Raw genomic sequence first — 18,914 nt, forward strand, 5'->3', positions numbered from 1 at the left:
TTTTTTTTTTTTTTTTTTTTGCTACAATTTGTGAAAACTTAAGCCAATTCACTTTACTAATTTTCTACTTTTTAAATGAACTTTTTAAAAGTGACATTTATTCAGTTATAATGTACATTTCGTAAAATTTATTCTTTTTATTTGTACAGTTCTACGAATCTTGAGAAATGCATACAGTCATAGTCATACACTATGATTATCCTCCAAAGTTCCCTCTAGCCTCTTTGCAGTCAGTCCCTCCTTCTGGCCCCCAGGTAACCACTGATCTGATTTTGCCTCTGTCAATAGTTTTGTTCCCTCTTATAGCTGTGTAGTACTCTTTTGTATGACTATGTTACATACAGTTTGTTTATCTCTTTACCAGTTGATAGACATTTGACTTACTTCCAATTTTTAGGTATAAGGAATAAAGCTTCTATAAATACTCCTGTATAGGTCATTTTTGTAGATAGGTGTTTTTATTTCCCTGGGTGAATACCTAAGTGTGATTTGCTTTGTCATATGGTATGTGAGTGTTAACTTTATAGGAAACTGCCCAACTTTTTAAAAATGCCCTATCATTTTGCTTTCTTAGAGGCAATGTGTATTGTAATTACTTCATATCCTTCTCTACACTTGATACTGTCAGTATGTTAAATTTTAGCCACTCAATTGTGTATGTAGTGATATGTTATTGGGTTTTAATTTGAATTTCCCTGATGATTAGTGATATTGAGCTTATATGTCTTCTTTGATGAAACAACTGTTCAAAAATTTTTGCTCATTTTAAAAACTGGGTTGCTTTTCTTGGATTGGTTGATAAAGTTCTTTATAAGATGTGTATGTCACAAATATCCCAATCTGTGGCTTAGATAGAAAGAGTTCCATAAATATTTGTTAAATAGAAATTAGTTTTAAAAAGATATCCACTTTTGTAATATATAATTTATGTATTTGTATTTTTTAGTTACTAGGGAAAGTTTGAGAGGTTATGTCCTAGAAATGGAAGTGTATTATGTGGGGGTATTGGTGAACTTTCATTTTATATTTTTATATGACATAACAAAACAGCATGAATTACTTTTACAATTTAAAAAGATATTTTACACTTAAGAAAACAAAGGACATCAGAAACAAAATTATGAGACAAATTATAAACAAAAAATTGTAACACAGATTGAAAGCACCGGGCTACTATCCATAATACAGTTTCTGTAAATAAAGCAAGGGGTATTTGAAAACTAATACTAGCCAAAGGAAATGAATTAATAGGTAACAGCAGAAGAAATACAAATAGTCAATAAAGATATTCAGCTTCATTAATAAAGAAGGAAAAATTAAAGTGTCAGTGAGGTACTTATTACCTATAAGATTGGCAAAAGTGAAGAGAACATATACTATTCAATGTGAGATGGCTAAGGTCGGGGTATAAATGACCAGACTTTTTTTTCCCGCATAACAATTTGATAATGTCTTTCTTTTTTTTTTTGAGACAGAGTCTCACTCTGTTATCTGGGCTGGAGTACAGTGGCGCGATCTTGTCACACTGCAACCTCCACCTCCTGGGTTCAAGCGATTTTCATGCCTCAGCCTCCCAAGTAGCTGGGAATTCAGGCATGCACCACCATGCCTGGCTAACTTTTGGATTTTTAGTAGAGATGGGGTTTCACCATGTTGGCCAGGCTGGTGTTCAATTGCTGACCTCAAGTGATCCACCCTCCTTGGCCTCCCAAAGTGCTGGGATTACAGCCATGAGCCATCGTACCCAGCCAGTGTATCTTATTCTGATGTAAACTGCAAACTATGATGGCAAGATTTGGAGAAACAAGTACTATCAGGCATGGTGGGAGTATAAATTGGCACCATCTTATAGGGGGCAATTTGGCATTCTCTTCCAAATTACAAATGCATATACCCTTTGACCAAGTAATCCACTTTTAGGAATTCCTCTGACAGATGTATCCACATATGTGGAAATAACCAGGAACAAGTTTATTTATTACAGCTTTGTATATAATGATGACACATATTTTCTTGAAATGTTTTCGGCACAAAATACCAGTCTGATAATATGTTCTTTTTCCTTTAAAAAAATTCCACTGCTATATTCTTTGTCTTTTATATCTTAGAACAGTACAGACTGTAGCCAGTGGCCGAACTCTAGTCCATGGCTTGTTTTTGTATGACACTTGAGCTAAGAATGATTTTTACAGTTTTAAAGAGTTGTGAAACAAACCCCAGAACAATAAAGAAGAATATGATACAGAGATCATATATGACTTGCAAAGCTTAAAATATTTATCTGGCCCTTCACATGAAGTTTGCTGACCCTATCGTAAAAGCTCTTCACAACCCCTTATTATTTTACTCTTCTTATTTACTCTCTCTGCCTGGTGAGATACAGGCTGAAAAGATTCTTCTTGTATCTCCTTACCTTCTTAAACTCACTGCTTGTGGCCAGTGGAATGTGCCTGTGATCTTAGGAAGTTTGAGGGAGCTAGGGCTGAGAGTAATCCTTGTGTGTGTATGTGTGTGGGTCTCTCTTCTATGTGATGGATGCTGTGTTTTTGTTGTTGTTTTTTTGAGACAGAGTCTTGCTCTGCCACCCAGGCTGGAGTGCAGTGGCACGATCTTGGCTCACTGCAAGCTCCGCCTCCCGGGTTCATGCTGTTCTCCTGCCTCAGCCTCCCCAGTAGTTGGGACTACAGGTACTCGCCACCACACCCGGCTAATTTTTTGTATTTTTAGTAGAGATGGGGTTTCACCGTGTTAGCCAGGATGGTCTCAATCTCCTCACCTTGTGATCCACCCGCCTCAGCCTCCCAAAGTGCTGGGATTATAGGCGTGAGCCACAGTGCCCAGCCTGTATGCTGTGTTTTTAGGAAAGATAGTGGGTTTATGACTATGTATCTTTGTTTTATTTACCCTATATTATCTCTTCCACATTGTTTTTTGTGCCTGCTGCCTAATTTTTGTGACAATTGCTTCCATAAGGACATCCTTGCTGCTTTGAGAGCGAACCGTCCCTGGACTTCATGGTTGCTGGATAGTTTCACATGAAGCTGTTGCACTCTTTCTGGGAGGTGCTTTCCTAATCATTCTGATCTTTTCCTAATAGAAATGTCTGGATAATTTCCAGTTTTCAGTAGTACTTTCATTTATCCCGATTTTATATTTTTCTAGGTTATTTCTTTTGGCATTTGGAATAGGGACGTCTGTTGAAGTCCTTAGCTCTTTTTCCTTAGAAGTCTTCTATATTTCCTATTTCCAAATTCTTAAGGATTCTTTATTTATATTCTTTTTTTTGGACCCTCTGAAGAATCAACCTTATGTTGACAAAATATATTTTTACATTTTTGGGTGACATTTACAAGTCCTTAATTTCTGAGTCTTGAGTATTTTGGTTAGCAATCATTAAGACATGTACTAGACATATACTAACTTGTGGTGCATTTGAAATAACATTGCATTTGGCTACCAAGATTTTATACCCCTCAAATAATCTTAGACCTTGGAAATAAAGGAGTAATAATAATAATTACTTGTTTCAGTTACTGTACTAGGTGTCTTTATGTATATTATTTTTAATCCTCACCCAATTTTATAAAAAGTATTATTTCTCATGTTTTCTTTCAGTGGGGGAAACCAGGACTCAGCAAAGTTATATTAACTAGTATGTGAACTCTGTGGTTCAGGAGCATCTCTGTATAGTGCTGCCATCTAGTCTTGTCTCCTCATTTTCCATGAAATAAGGAGACTGAGGCCGGGCCTGGTGGCTCATGCCTGTAATCCCAGCACTTTGGCGGCCGAGGTGGGCGGAACACGAGGTCAGGAGTTTGAGATCAGCCTGACCAACATGGCGAAACCCCGTCTCTACTAAAAATACAAAAATTAGCTGGGTTTGGTGGCATGCGCCTATAATCCCAGCTACTTAGGAGGCTGAAGCAGGAGATTCGCTTGAACCCAGGAGGTGGAGGTTGCAGTGAGCTGAGATTGTGCCACTGCACTCTAGCCTGGGTGACAGAGCGAGACTCTGTATCAAAAAAAGAAAAAAAAGAGAGACTGAGTCTAGTGAAGCCAGTAGACTTGCTCATCATCACACAGCTAGTTAGCAGCAGAGTGAGGACTTGGATCCCTGAACTCCTGACTCACATTCCGGTGCACTTTTCACTACAGCAAGACACCTTGGCTCCTGAGCCCCAAGTGACAGCCCCAAACAGCTGTGTTTATCTGTCTTGCATGTCCCAGCTTGTTTTGCTAGCTGAGCAAAAACTACTTAAAAGGATCCTCAGTCTTCACCTTCCCACTCTCTTCCACTTACACTCATATACTCCCACTTGCCCCATGAATAACTTCACAGAAACAATTGTGCAATATCACTAAGCCTTTCTCTGGTGTCAGAGTTACTCCCCGAGAGAACATTCACTTCCTCGTGACTCCGGTTTACTGGTCAGATTGACTTTCCTTCTGTTCTCTTTGATCGGAATCTTAGTTGTTTAGACAGGAATTTGAGGAGCAGATGTTACGCCCCTTGAACAGGCCCTTTAATTCTCCTTAGTACTGTGTCTAATGACTCTTAATCCTGTCCTTTTAACTCTGTGTCTAGCAGATTTCAGAGTGAAGTGAGGCAGGAATGATGAGCTTGATGGTGAACATTTCATTTTAATGTTGGCAAAGTAGTCTACAGAGAGTACATGACAAACAATGAGACAGAGGGAAAATGTTAAAAGTGTTCCTATATAGCAGAAAACAATGTGAATATTAGTGTGGGATCACTGAAATTTTGGGTTTCCCGCCAAATGTAGATAGAACAGTTTGGTTGATTAGTTGGCCAGAGAAATGGAGCCTTTAACTCTTTCTACTTTCTCTTCTTAAACTTTTCTGTTTTTTAGATTTTCATTTCCCTTTTAAAATAAAAATAAATCACCAGAAGAAACAGAGTGATCTCTTATTTTTCATGGTTACTGGAGAAAATTACACTTCCCCCAAATGGGAGTAGCATTAACAAGGATATATTCCGTGAACGGATTCATTCCATTCTTTCTTCAAAGACTTTGGTTAGCACTCTGAACTTTCTGATTATCAGTTCTCATGTGTTTGCTAAAATATAAAACAACAAATTAGACATAATTCCCTATAGTTTTCTCAGTTTCTGATTAATTGCCTGAAATTTGATCTATCAGTCAGTGTTTGATTAGAATAGAGAAATCGCATATAATTTGAACAAGGAAAGATTAATACGAAGAATTGCTAGCTGTAACAGGGTTTTGGAGTAATGAGGATTGGCTAGTAAAAAGTAAAGAGAACTCTAAGGAATATAAGAATAACAGATAAAAGGAGCATCAACCCCTGAGGTTGGGATACAACGTCCAAGGCCTCTGGGATTAAGATCCAGACCCTGTTTGAGGGGGCATGGCTGTGGCTCACTGAATGAAGAGAAGTTGCTGTGGTAAAAATCTGTCTTATCAGTGTCACTCTGCTATAATACTGCCTTGTGGAGGTACTGGTGGAAGATACTGGGTGCTGCTGACTGCTATGCACTTCAGGAGCCTGACAATGGAACGAATTGCACAGGTGCTGGATCTGGACACTGGAGAAGCTGTGTTGCAGTACAGGAGCCTGCAAAGAGGAACATACAAGACTCTTGGAAAGAAGAGGAAAATCTCCTCCTCTTACAGTGTCAATCTAACATCATGCCAACTAGCAAAGGAAAAATGTTTAAAGGGTCCGAGTTCATTTCTGCAGAGCAGACTGGAAAGGGTGAATTCGGAGCTGAGAGACAATAAGTGGACAACTGGCACATTTGGTCAAACTTGTAATTTTATATCTTAGATGGACAAATTTAAACACAAGTCCATAGGTGTTTTCCTTACAAGCTTATGTTTAAATTTGGGATCCTGGTCAGAATTTTGCTAAGGACTTCATTCTTTCCCAGTATTTCAGGAAGGATACCATGGAGCCAGAGCCAGTTTTCTTTCTTGGAAGGTCCTGGGCTGCTGCCCCTTTTGCTTTTCTGGGCTCCTTTCTCATAGGCATCTGTTTTGAAAGCTTCATTTCCTCATCTGCTTTGACACTTTAATCTTGGGCATTGTAGTGAAATGCTTCATATTGTCACACATTCTAATCTCAGAGACCAGTCACATCTTTTTGAATTTTTTTGGCCATTGGAATCAGTACTCTGGAATCAGTACATTAAGAATGGTTTTTAAAAAACTATCAGCTAGAATTTCAACATTTTAGAAGAAATGGTCAGTATACATTTGGAGAAGAGTTTCTAGCTAGTGGTAGCTGTGCAGAAAGGCAATTTTATTGATAAGTATCTGATTTGGATTTAGGAACCAGCTAGGAGGAAAAATTCTATTGAGGTCTGGCCAGATAGGCATAAGTTTTATTTTTCCTTTGTATTCTGTGTCCAAAAGACAAATTGTCAAGAGTTAACTTTTTTTTCTGATGTATCCATTTTTTTTCTCAGCTTTGGAATTAGAGGTGTAGAAAGTAAATGGGACTCAACAGCCTAAGATTTTGTTTAAAAAGATGTTCTTATTTATTTATATTAAAATAATTTCTAAACTTTTTTTTTGCAAGAAACTGTCAACATTTTCATTTTTGATAGACAAATTTTATATTTGGGGTTTTGATTATTAAGTTGTTTCTCTACCAGAATTCCTTATGGATTTTTATAATAATCTCTAATGTGTTTAATTATTTGCTTTCGGTTTGTGTTTGTTTTGGGATTTCTTTTTTAAGAGAATGGCACCTGTGACAGCATAATGTTAATATTATCCTTGTATCATAGTTTACCATACCATCTCTGAAGAATATTACAGACCATTTTGGAGCATGGTGAATAACAAATTTTTACCTCAGGAGTTCACTTGAATAGTCATTTTTATATTTGTGACTGCATGTCACTTTTAGGGGCTGTATTTTCTTAGTACTGGTAGCATTATTATCCAATGGACTCTTACAGCTTTCATTAGGTTTTCTTTTGTTTTTGTTCTTTAAAGAACATTTTACTTAACTTAGTATTTCATTTTGCATCTACATTATGAGGCAGTAAGAGTCTTCTGTTTTACTAAAGTTGAGACTGCTTTGTATTTATTTCATGTTATCTACAGCTGCAGTGTTCAATACATTAGCCGCTAGCCACATGTGGTTATTTAAATAAGATAAAATCAAAAATTAGCTGGGTGTGGTGGCTCACGCCTGTAATCCCAGCACTTTGGGAGGCTGAGGCGGGTGGATCACGAGGTCAGGAGATCGAGACCATCCTGGCTAAGTCGGTGAAACCCCATCTCTACTAAAAATACAAAAAATTGGCTGGGCATGGTGGCAGGCACCTGTAGTCCCAGCTACTCAGGAGGCTGAGGCAGGGGAATGCTGTGAACCTGGGAGGCAGAGCTTGCAGTGAACCGAGATCGTGCCACTGCACTCTAGCCTGGGCGACAGAGCGAGATTCCATCTCAAAAAAAAAAAAAAAAAAAAATTCTTTAGTTGCACTAGCTATATTTCAAATACTTGATGGATACATGTGGCTAGTGGCTACCATAATGGATAGCACAGATATGAAATATTTCCTTGTCATAGAAAGTTCTGTCGGATAGTGCTGGTCTGTAGCATATAAGATGATATCTTAGTCTGCTTCAGCTGCTGAAACAGAACACCATAAATTGGGTACCTTAAACAGTAGATTTGACCAGGCGTGGTGGCTTATGCCTGTATTCCTAGCACTTTGGGAGGCTGAGGCTGGTGGATCACTTGAGCTCAGGAGTTTGAGAACAGCCTGGGCAACATGGCAAAACTTTGTCTCTACAAAAATTAGCCAGGCATGGTGGTGCACGCCTGTAGTCCCAGCTACTTGGGAGGCTGAGGTGGGAGAATTGCTTGAACTAGGGAGGTGGAAGTTACAGTGAGCCATGATTGCACCACTGCACTCCAGCCTGGACGACACAGTGAGACTCTGTCTGAAAAAAACAAAACAAAACAGAAAACAATAGATATTTCTCATAGTTCTGGAGTCTGGAAGTGCAAGATCAAAGTGCTGGCAAATTATGTTTCTAAAAGAGGGCCTGCTTCCTAGATTGGAAATGGCCATCCTCTCTCAGTATCCTCACATGGTAGGGAGAAAAGCAGCTCTAGTGTCTCTTCTTATAAAGGAACTAATGCCACCATAGGGCCTCTGTTCTCATGACCTCATCTATACCTAATTCTCTCCTAAAGGCCATGCCTCGCAATATCCTCACTTTGGGGGTTAGGGCTTTATCATATCAAATTTTTTTTGCTAGTAGCACAATCTCAGCTCACTGCAAGCTCCGCCTCCTGGGTTCATGCCATTCTCTTTCCGCAGCCTCCTGAGTAGCTGGGACTACAGATGCCCACCACCACACCCGGCTAATTTTTTGTATTTTTAGTAGAGACAGGGTTTTACCATGTCAGCCAGGATGGCCTCGATCTCCTGACCTCATGATCCACCTGCCTCAGCCTCCCAAAGTACTGGGATTACAGACATGAGCCACCGCGCCCGGCCTATCATATGAATTTTGAGGGAACACAAACGTGCAGTCTGTAGCAGATGGTAATAGGCTCATATGTTGCACTTGTTGATGTAAATGTGATAACTTGCTTTCTCTCCAAGGACAGATTTTTAAATATTTAAATACTAATAATTTTTCAGGTTCTGTGAGAATTTTATAATTTATAGTTTCCACATTTAAAATAATCTATAATCTATTTTGTCCTAACATATTTTTTATTTCAGATTGTATATATTCCTACCACATAGAGATAATTACTGCTTTAAAAAGTTTTATTTTTTCATTTTATTTCACATATTGACATTAAATTTTTATTGACATAATAATTGTACATATATATGGGGTACAGTATGATGTTTCAATACATGCACTCAGTGTGTAGTGATCAAATCGGTAATTTGCATAATTATTTCTTTGTAGGGAGAAAATTCACAATCGGTACTCTTCCGGCTGTTTTCAAATATATAATACATTATTGTTAACTATACTCATCCTACTATGCAATAGGACACCAGAACTTATTCCTGGGTTCTACATCTGTTTATTGTCAGGATTGGAAATACTAAGGATTGGAAATACTGGGAAAAAAATTGCATCTGTACTGTACATGTACAGACTTTTTTCTTGTCATTATTCCTTACACGATATAGTACAGAACTAGTTGCATGACATTTACTTTAGGTATTATGAGTGATCTAGAGTTGATATGAAGTATATGGGAGGATGTGCAAATACTATGTCATTTTATATCAGGGACTTGAGTGTTCTTTGTTATCCTCAGGAGATCCTGGAACTAGTCCCCCATGGATACTGAGGGATGACTGTATAGTCCTATCCTCATGGAACTTTCATTCTAATGAGGGAAGACTGACTATAAACCAAATATATATAATAGATGGTGGTAAGTGCCATGGAGAAGTAACAAATGGGGCAGAGTGAGTTGTACAGCTCCGTTCTTAGAAACCTTGGAGTACTTTTCTTAGTTTATACTTGTGATGGATTTCCTTTTGTCTCCTTTATTACATGGGACTCTGACATGTGCCCATAGCTAGGGTGGCAGTAGGATCTACCCAAAAAGCATCCTGTTGATACAGGACCAAAGCATCCTGTTGTTCTTGAGCCTATAAAGAAAGCTAATGGTCTTGCTTCTCTTAACTGTGGTCTCCTACACTGTTTTTTGGATGATTGACGATGTCTTGGATATTCTATTTCTTTGGAACTTTGAATATACAACACTTTACTAGCAAATTAGCAATGGAAGCAGAGCAAAAATGTACAGAGAAAACAGAATGCATAACTCTGATGGAATTGAAGCCATGAGGCAGCAGAATGCTTAAATAGACAGAGTGGGCGAATTAGAGGGAATTTAATTGGGAGTAACAGAAGTAATAGTTAACAGAGACAGAATACTTGAGTCATATAATTGCAAAACAGAGTTGGGAGCAACAGATTCTAACGAGTAGTTGCTGTAGTTCCTCTTTGGGTTGTAGGAGCAGTTGTCATACTACTGTATAGCTACTGAATGAAGAGTTCTTAGTGAGGCCTGAATGAACAGCCCTTCTTAGTACTCTGTGTGACCCCATTTGACCTTTTAAGAAATCTCTAAGTAAATAAATAGTCCCTAAGGTAAATTAAGTTTTTCTCTGCTATTTTTTTGCTTGAGAGAGCTATAATTGTAAGAGACTTCTATTTCTGAACATTTTGGTGCTTGCCAATATTTGGTAATATTTATGTTTCCTGTATTTGTAATGAAGATTCTTCTTCCTGTACATTTTTTGTTAAATTACTGTTTACTGCATAGAAGTTCGCCTTTTATTGTATAAAATTGCTGCAGATTAATGTATACACATTGGCAATGGGTAAATAGAATTTTTTACATTATTAAAAACTGAAGGATGCCCATGTAAGCAAAAAAAAAAAAAAAAAAAAACACACACACACACACACACACCCCAGAAAAACCCCTAACCCCTCAAACAATTTAAACCACAAAGCATTTTAAATGTACTTACTAGTTTATTCTGAGAATTTTCTAGCCTTCAAGAATTAAATTATACTGTAAAGTACAGTAGTGTACCCATTTGATATCCTTACTGGTGAATTAAGGGCCTTAATATAAAATTGCTTCAGATGTCTCTAATTTTTATAATGTTTAAATTAAAATATAATATTTAGAAAATTATGATACTACTAAGGCTATAGCGTGAGGACTAATCATAAAATGAATACATCCCTGTAATTGCTACCCAAATAGAAGAAGTAGAGTGTTACTAGTGCCAGAAACCTGTTTACCAGATATTACTCACAATCTTCTCATCTTGACTACTTGCACCACAGATTACTTTTGCCTATATTTGAATATTACTTAAATGGGTGAATACAGCATATTTTTTTTTGTCTGGCTTCTTTCACTTGATTGTATTTGTAAAATATATCCATACTGTTTATAGCAAAAATTTGTACATTTCAATTGCTATACAGTGTGCTACTGTATGAATATACATCTACTTAGCTATTTTCTGCCTATGGACATTTGACTTATTTCCAGTTTGGGGCTACTATGAGTGGTTTTTCTGTGAACATTCTTGTAGATGTCATTTGGAACATATATTTGCTTTTCTGTTGGGTATATACTTGGTAGTGGAATTGCTAGGTCATTGATTATGCGTACATTCTGCTTTAGCAAGTAATTTTTTGTTTGTTTGTTTTTGAGACTGAGTCTCACTCTGTTCCCCAGGCTGGAGTGCAGTGGCACGATCTCAGCTCACTGCAACCTCTGTCTCCTGGGTTCAGTTCTTCTGCCTCAGCCTTCTGAGTAGCTGGGACTACAGGCATGAGCCATCACACATGGCTAATTTTTGTATTTTTAGGTTTTAGGGTTTTGCCATGTAGGCCAGGCTGGTCTCAAACTCATGAACTCAAGTGATTCACCTGCCTCGGCTTCCCAAAGTGGTGGAATTACAGGTGTGAGCCACTGCACCCGCCCATTAGCAGGTATTTCTAATAGATTTTGAAAATGATTGTACCAATCTACCCTTCTACCCATAGTCCACAAAAGTTACCTTACATCTTTGCTAACACTTTGTGTTGTCAACCTTTTAAATTTTAGTCATTTTGGTGGATATATAGTAGTATTTCATTGTAGCTTTATTTTGAATTTTTGTGATGCATGATGAGATTAGATAACTTCTTATAACATTATTGGGTATTTGGATATCCTTTCTCAAATGGATAAATCTTTTGGTCATTTTTCTGGTGGTTGCCTTTTTTTAATACCATTTAATAGATTTTAAAAATATGGTGGATCTGGGGACTTTCATTGATTAAATAGGAGGCACATATTCACTCACAATTTTTGGCTTGTTTTTTCACTGTTTGTGATGTCTTTTGATGAATAGAAATTCCTAATTTTGATGAAGGTAACATTTGCGTTCTTTTTTTTTATGGTTAGAATTTTTTTGTTTTCTGTTTAAGAAAATTTTTCTTTAACCCCATGTTGTCAATTTTATCTTCCAGAAGTTTAGATATATTACTTTTAAAAGTTAATAATTAATGTCTACACTGTACCTGGTATTGATTTTTATGTGTGTTGTAAAATAAGGACAAAGATTTGTTATTTACAATGTCAAATTGACTCAGCATCATTCATTGAAAAGACTTCTTTCATCACTTTTGTCATAAATCAAGTGGCCTTTTTCTTGTCATATTGCACTGTCAAGGACCTCTATTATATGTTGAATAGAAGTGTTGAAAATAGGTTTTCTTATCTTGCTCCTGATGTCAGAGGAAATTTTTTTTTTTTTTTTTTGAGACGGAGTCTCGCTCTGTCGCCCAGCCTGGAGTGCAGTGGCCGGATCTCAGCTCACTGCAAGCTCCGCCTCCCGGGTTTACGCCATTCTCTCGCCTCAGCCTCCCAAGTAGCTGGGACTACAGGCGCCCGCCACCATGCCCGGCTAGTTTTTTGTATTTTTTTAGTAGAGATGGGGTTTCACCGTGTTAGCCAGGATGGTCTCAATCTCCTGACCTCGTGATCGGCCCGTCTCGGCCTCCCAAAGTGCTGGGATTACAGGCTTGAGCCTCCGCGCCCGGCCAGAGGAAATGTTTTTAACATGTCAACATTAAGGAAGATACTTGTTATAGTTTTTTTAAAATGATACTCTTTATCAAATCAAGAACTTTCCCCTAACTTCCTAATTTGCCAGGAGGTTTTAAGAAATTATTAGTGAATATCCCAAGTTTAAATACAAATTTTATTGAAGTACAATTTGTATGCAAGATTTTGCCATTCTTAAGGGCTTGACTTGAATGCTTTGTTATTTGCATACGCTTGCTTAAGTATCACTGAAAACAAATATACCCTTTCCCTTTACTTCCTAATTTGCCAGGAGATTTTAAGAAATTATTAGTGAATATCCCAAGTTTAAATACAAATTTTATTGAGATACAATTTGTATGCAGGATTTTGCCGTTCTTAAGGGCTTGACTTGAATGCTTTGATATTTGCATACACTTGCTTAAGTATCACTGAAAACAAATATACCCATCTCCTCAGAAAGTTCTCTTGATTCCTTTTCATTCCATGTCCCTCCTTCCCATAGAGGCTAATACTTTAAAATTTTTATTGCCATAATATTTTCCTATTTTTTGACTTTATATAATTGGGATTATATCATGTATAGTGTGTATCTTTTTTGTTTTACTCAATAAAATGCTTATGACGTTTATCCATGTATTTCATTGCATGAATATACCAAATGTACAGATTATATATACAGCATGTAAAGTGTACAATTGATTGATTAATTGAGACGGAGTCTCACTCTGTTGCCCAGGCTGGAGTGCAGTGGCACGATCTTGGCTCACTACAACGTCCGCCTCCCGAATTCAAGAAGTTCTCTTGCCTCAGCCTCCCTAGTAGCTGGGATTACAGACACTCGTCTCCATGCCTGGTTAATTTTTTTGTACTTTAAGTAGAGACAGGGTTTTGCAACTTCGGCCAGGTTGATCTCAAACTCCTGGCCTCAAGTGATCCGTCCGTCTCCAAAGGGCTGGGATTACAGGCGTGAGCCATTGTATCTGGCCAAGTGTACAGTTTAGATTATTGTTTTCAGCTTTTGGACATAATGAATAAGGCTGCTTTGAACATTTTCGTATGAGCCTTTTTGTGTGCTAAGAACATACCTAGGAATAGAACTGCTGAGTCATAGGATGGGTACATGTTTACCTTTATATGAAACTGTCAAACAGTTCTCCAACCTATTTTTTTATCTTACACTTTACCAGTTGTGTATGAGAATTCTAATTGCTCCACATTCTTGACAATATTTGATATTGTCAGTATCTTTGATTTAACCATTTTAGTGGGTGAGTATAACATGATACCTTGTGTTTTTTTGTTTTTGCATTTCACAAATGATTAATGATGTGAAGCACCTTTTGATGTTTTTGTAGAGCACTTGAATATATTTTGTGAAGTATCTATGTTTTTACACTTTTAGTGGGTTGTTAGTCTTTTTATTCTTTTTTTTTTTTTGTAATTAATGTATTTTAGGAGATACCCATACACACAGAGCAATAATCTTTTGCATTACAAATATTTTCTCCTACTCTCTAGCTTGGTCTATTCATATCCTTTTTTTCTTTCTGTCTTTTTTTTTTTTTTTTTGAGACGGAGTCTCACTCTGTCACCCAGGCTGGAGTGCTATGGCTGGATCTCAGCTCACTGCAAGCTCCGCCTCCCAGGTTCACGCCATTCTCCTGCCTCAGCCTCCCGGGTAGCTGGGACTACAGGCGCCGCCACCTCGCCCGGCTAGTTTTTTCTAGTTTTTAGTAGAGACGGGGTTTCACCGTGTTAGCCAGGATGGTCTCGATCTCCTGACCTCGTGATCCGCCCGTCTCAGCCTCCCAAAGTGCTGGGATTACAGGCTTGAGCCACCGCGCCTGGCCCTTTCTGTCTTTTTTTTTTTGAGACTGAGTTTCCCTTTTGTTCCCCAAGCTGGAGTGCAATGGCATGATCTCGGCTCATTGCAACCTCCACCTCCCAGATTCCAGTGATTCTCATGCCTAAGCCTTCCGAGTAGCTGGGATTACAAGTGTGTGCTACCACGCCTGGCAAATTTTTTGTATTTTTAGTAGAGACAGGGTTTCGCTATATTGACCAGGCTGGCCTCAAGTGATCCACCTGCCTTGGCCTCCCACAATGCTGGGATTACAGATATGAGCCTTGGCACGCATCCTTGTTCCTTGAGTTTTTTTTTTTTTTTTTAGATGGAATTTCACTCTTGTTGCCCAGGCTGGAGTGCAATGGCGTGATCTGGCTCACCACAACCTCTGCCCTCCTGGGTTCAAGCGGTTCTCCTGCCTCAGCCTCCCGAGTAGCTGGGATTACAGGCATGCACCACCACGCCCAGCTAGTTTTTTTTTTGCTTTTTTAGTGGAGATGGGGTTTCTCCATGTTTGTCAGGCTGGTCTCGAATTCCTGACCTCAGGTGATCCGCCTACCTCAGCCTCCCAAAGTGCTGGGATTACAACGTGAGCCACCGTGCCCGGTCTGCATTAATTTTTAATATTATGTTTTCTCTTCTCTGTCAGTTTGTTAGTTTATTGTCTTTTACTATTCTTTTAGTCGTTAGCCTAAAGATTACAACTTAACAAAGTCTGTTAAAATTAGTACTTTTACTACTTCCCAGTGACATACAAAGACTTTGGATTATTAACTACACGTAACGGCAGTTACTCCCTCCTGCCCTTTTGCTACTGTTCTCACACATAGTTGTCCCCTTGGTATAGGCAAGGATCCCTGTCTGTATTCAAATTTGTGCATACCCAAGTCCTGCAGTTGGTCCTGAGGAATCCACCTGTGGGAAAAGCCAACCTTTTGTATATGCAAGTTTTGCATCCTGTGAATACTATAGTGAATACTACATACGATGTTTTATTGTTTCTTTTTTCTTCGTCTTCTTTTTTTTTTTTTTTTTCTGAGACGGAGTCTCGCTCTGTCAGCCAGGCTGGAGTGCAGTGGAGCAATCTTGACTCATTGCAACCTCTGCCTCCCAGGATCAAGCAATTCTCCTGCCTTAGCCTCCCAAGTAACTGGGACTACAAGTGCATGCCAGCACACCTGGCTAATTTTTTGTATGTTTAGTAGAGACGGGATTTCACCGTGTTAATCAGGATAGTCTTGATTTTGACCTCGTGATCCACCTACCTCGGCCTCCCAAACCGTGGCATGAGTCACCGTGCCCCACCTTTTCTTTTTTTTAGAGATTGGGTCTTGCTCTGTCACATAGGCTGGAGTGTAGTGACGCCATCATAGCTCATTGCATTACTGGGATTATGAGCACGAGCCACTGTTCCTGGCAGAATACTGTATTTTTGATCTGTATGTGGTTGAGAAAAATCAGTGTAAAAGTGGACCCGTGCAGTTCAAACCTGTGTTGTTCAAGGATCCTTTGTACTTTTACATATTGGTATGTGCATTTTAAACCGTTCAGATGTATTGTTATTTTATGCCGTCAGTATTCGTAACTTATTTGTTCATTTACTTGTATATTCTCCCTTTCTGTTATTCTTTGTGCCATACTCTGTACTTTTATTGGGGATCATTTTCTTTCTACCTGGAGAATTCTGTGTAATATCTCTTTTAAAGCAAGTCAACTGTTGACAAATTCTGTTAGTTTTAGTTTTTCTGAAAACATCTTTATTTTGCCTTTACTTTAAGTGATTCTGTAATTCTAGCTACTCACTTATTTCTTGACCTCCTTATTTAAAATATTTATCCCTGTCTCTTACCTTCCTAGCTTTATTTCTCCCACATACTTATTACCATTTTTCATATAATATATCTTACTTATTTATTAGCTTAGTATTGATTTTGTGAGGAAGGTCTCACCAGAGTTGGCAGGTTGGATCTTCAGCAGCAACAACAGTTAGGTCAAGTTAAGAGTTGCTGTTGGACTCATCTATGACTTCTGTTGATGCCACCATGACTATTTCATTTAGAAGCCTATTAACAGTAGGGTGGATGACGTCAGCCAAACTGACCAAGTCACTTTGCATGGTTATTCATTGCCTTTTTTGAGGTTGATGCTTTCTGGGATTAACTTGTGACCCAAAAAGCTTCATACTTGTCCCCTTTCATATGTCTGTCTACATGCATCTTCTCCTCATCTCGTCTCAATCTCCTGTTCTTTTATAGGGTTTATCTCTCATTTTCTGGGAAGATTGTATCTTACCAGTGTATGTGCTCCTTCTTGCTCACCTGATTGAATTAATGTGATATTTAGACCATGGATCAACATGAATTTCTTTGGATTGTTCATATCCCTTGCGATCTAAAGGCTGGAAAATTAATAATAGCCTTGATTCATGCGTGTAAATGTATGCTGTTGTTAGTTGGATGTGACTGTCAGCTGCTCTTAGTCCTCCTTAACAGGGATAGAAAAAAATGCTTCATGAGATCAATGACTGCATACCGCTTATCTGACAGAGACCAAAAACTCCGTCTTTATATGCTGCCAGAGAGACTCTCTGGATTTCACATTATAGTCTTTAATTGGTGATTTATCACTCTCACCCTTTCATTGTTTTTCTCTGTTGCATCGACTGCTCCTAGCAACAGCTATCCAATTCCTAGTCCTTTTAATTACTTCTGTGTACAAATGCCTGAAATATTGCACCTGCCGTGGCTTCTCTTTCACCAACAAAAGTTTCAGCAATTGTGGTTGCCCTGCTGTGGCATGTTAGGGACTATGTGCCACCAGTAATGGGTTTCTCATTGCTAGCCAATTTTTGATTGATACAGCATCAAATTCTTATTGGGAGTCAAAACTTCATAGGACCACTTCTCGTATCAACTCTCCCAGGTCAGGTTTCCCAAAAACACACTTTGAAATGTCTGTGTTTGCATGACAGAAGTTTATATTGGGGAGTGTTTCTGGGGTCAATCCCCGTGAGAGAGGGTACAAGGGAAACAGCATTAGGAAGATGGGGAAATTGAATTGCCATGTAGTTGCCATAGCAGCAACAACTGTTCCACAGGGAGATCTGAAGCTAGAATAACCCCTCTGAGATATTCCAGGAATAGACTGTTCTACTGCATATTGGTCAGTCATTGAATGTGGGCTGTTTTGGGGTGGTATAATAGTGTAACCTTTGGTGAGGGAGTTGCAACTCAGGGAAATTCCTGAGGGTCCAACTATTAGCCATCAGTAGGCAAAATCCCAGAAGCTAGGATAATGAGCACTTCACTTCTGAAGGGGGAGTTCTGGGTAGCACACCACTGTATTCACTACAGCCACAATGGCAACATGAGTTTTAGTGAAGTGGTGAGGGTGGAAAGATATTGTAGTGCTAGAGAATTAAAAGAGGAGATGAGGAGGCTTGAAAACTTGTTCAAACAGCTTAGCTGTGAAGGGGAGGAGAGAGAGAAGATAGTCGGTAGAAGTTCCTGAGGAGACTGGGAGAGATGAGATCCAGGATATAAGTATGATTTGCCATGGGGTGGAAGAGGTTCATTTCTACCATTGTAATGAAAGAGGAGGAGGAAGAAAGTTCAAGTAAAGATAAGTTTATAAGGATAATGAGAGGAAGTTGAGGCTCTTTCTTCTGAGAAAGAGCCAGAAGATTCAACAGCTGAAAGAGGGAGAGTTGGTTGGGTTGGAGATATAAGGTAATTAGAGAGATTTTTAATAGATTGCAGTGGAGAGTGGGAAGAGAGAACTACCAGAATAGCCAGTGGTTGGTTGGTTGGTTGGTTTTTTTTTTTCTTTTTTTGTGACAGAGTTTTGCTCTTGTTGCCCAGGCTGGAGTGCAGTGATGTGATCTCAGCTCACTGCAACTTCTGCCTCCTAGGTTCAAGCAATTCTCCTGGCTTCACCTCCCAAGTAGCTGGGATTACAGGCACCTGCCACCATGCCCGGCTAATTTTTTGTATTTTTGTTAGAGACAGGGTTTCACCATGTTGGCCAGGCTGGTTTTGAACTCCTGACCTCAGGTGATCCATCTGCCTCAGCCTCCCAAAGTTTTGGGATTATAGGCATGAGCCACCTCACTCGGCTGCCAGTGGGTATTTAGAATGCATTTGAGGTTGATGTTCCTGATTTTGTGAAATTATCAATTTGTGCATTTGTGTAACATTTTTTTTCTGACAGTACTTACTGTAGTAAAATTATAAACATTGTGCTCAGTATCTTACCAATTTTCCTTTTCTTTTTGTACAGCCACCAGATCAAGTCATTACAGTATAGTAATACAGGAGACATGATTCTTGTTGTATCTGGAAGCTCTCAGGCCAAGGTGATTGACAGAGATGGTTTTGAAGTAATGGAATGTATAAAAGGAGACCAGTATATTGTGGACATGGCCAACACCAAGGTAAGCATTAAACAGAATATTTTAATG

The 18,914-nt window shown here is 38.7% G+C and overlaps 1 protein-coding gene across 2 annotated transcripts in view; it reads left to right on the forward strand.

Moving 5' to 3' along the window:
- Nucleotides 1-18,914, forward strand: part of LOC111545504 (WD repeat-containing protein 70) — a 135,537-nt gene that overhangs the window by 74,762 nt on the left and 41,861 nt on the right. For both annotated transcript variants that reach the window (XM_026455964.1, XM_026455965.1), the window contains exon 8: nt 18,734-18,887. In XM_026455964.1, coding sequence (XP_026311749.1) covers nt 18,734-18,887 — 154 coding nt within the window. The remainder of the gene's footprint in view (nt 1-18,733; nt 18,888-18,914) is intronic.

Source organism: Piliocolobus tephrosceles, chromosome 4, assembly GCF_002776525.5.
Source record: "Piliocolobus tephrosceles isolate RC106 chromosome 4, ASM277652v3, whole genome shotgun sequence".
Taxonomy (NCBI): Eukaryota; Metazoa; Chordata; class Mammalia; order Primates; family Cercopithecidae; genus Piliocolobus; species Piliocolobus tephrosceles.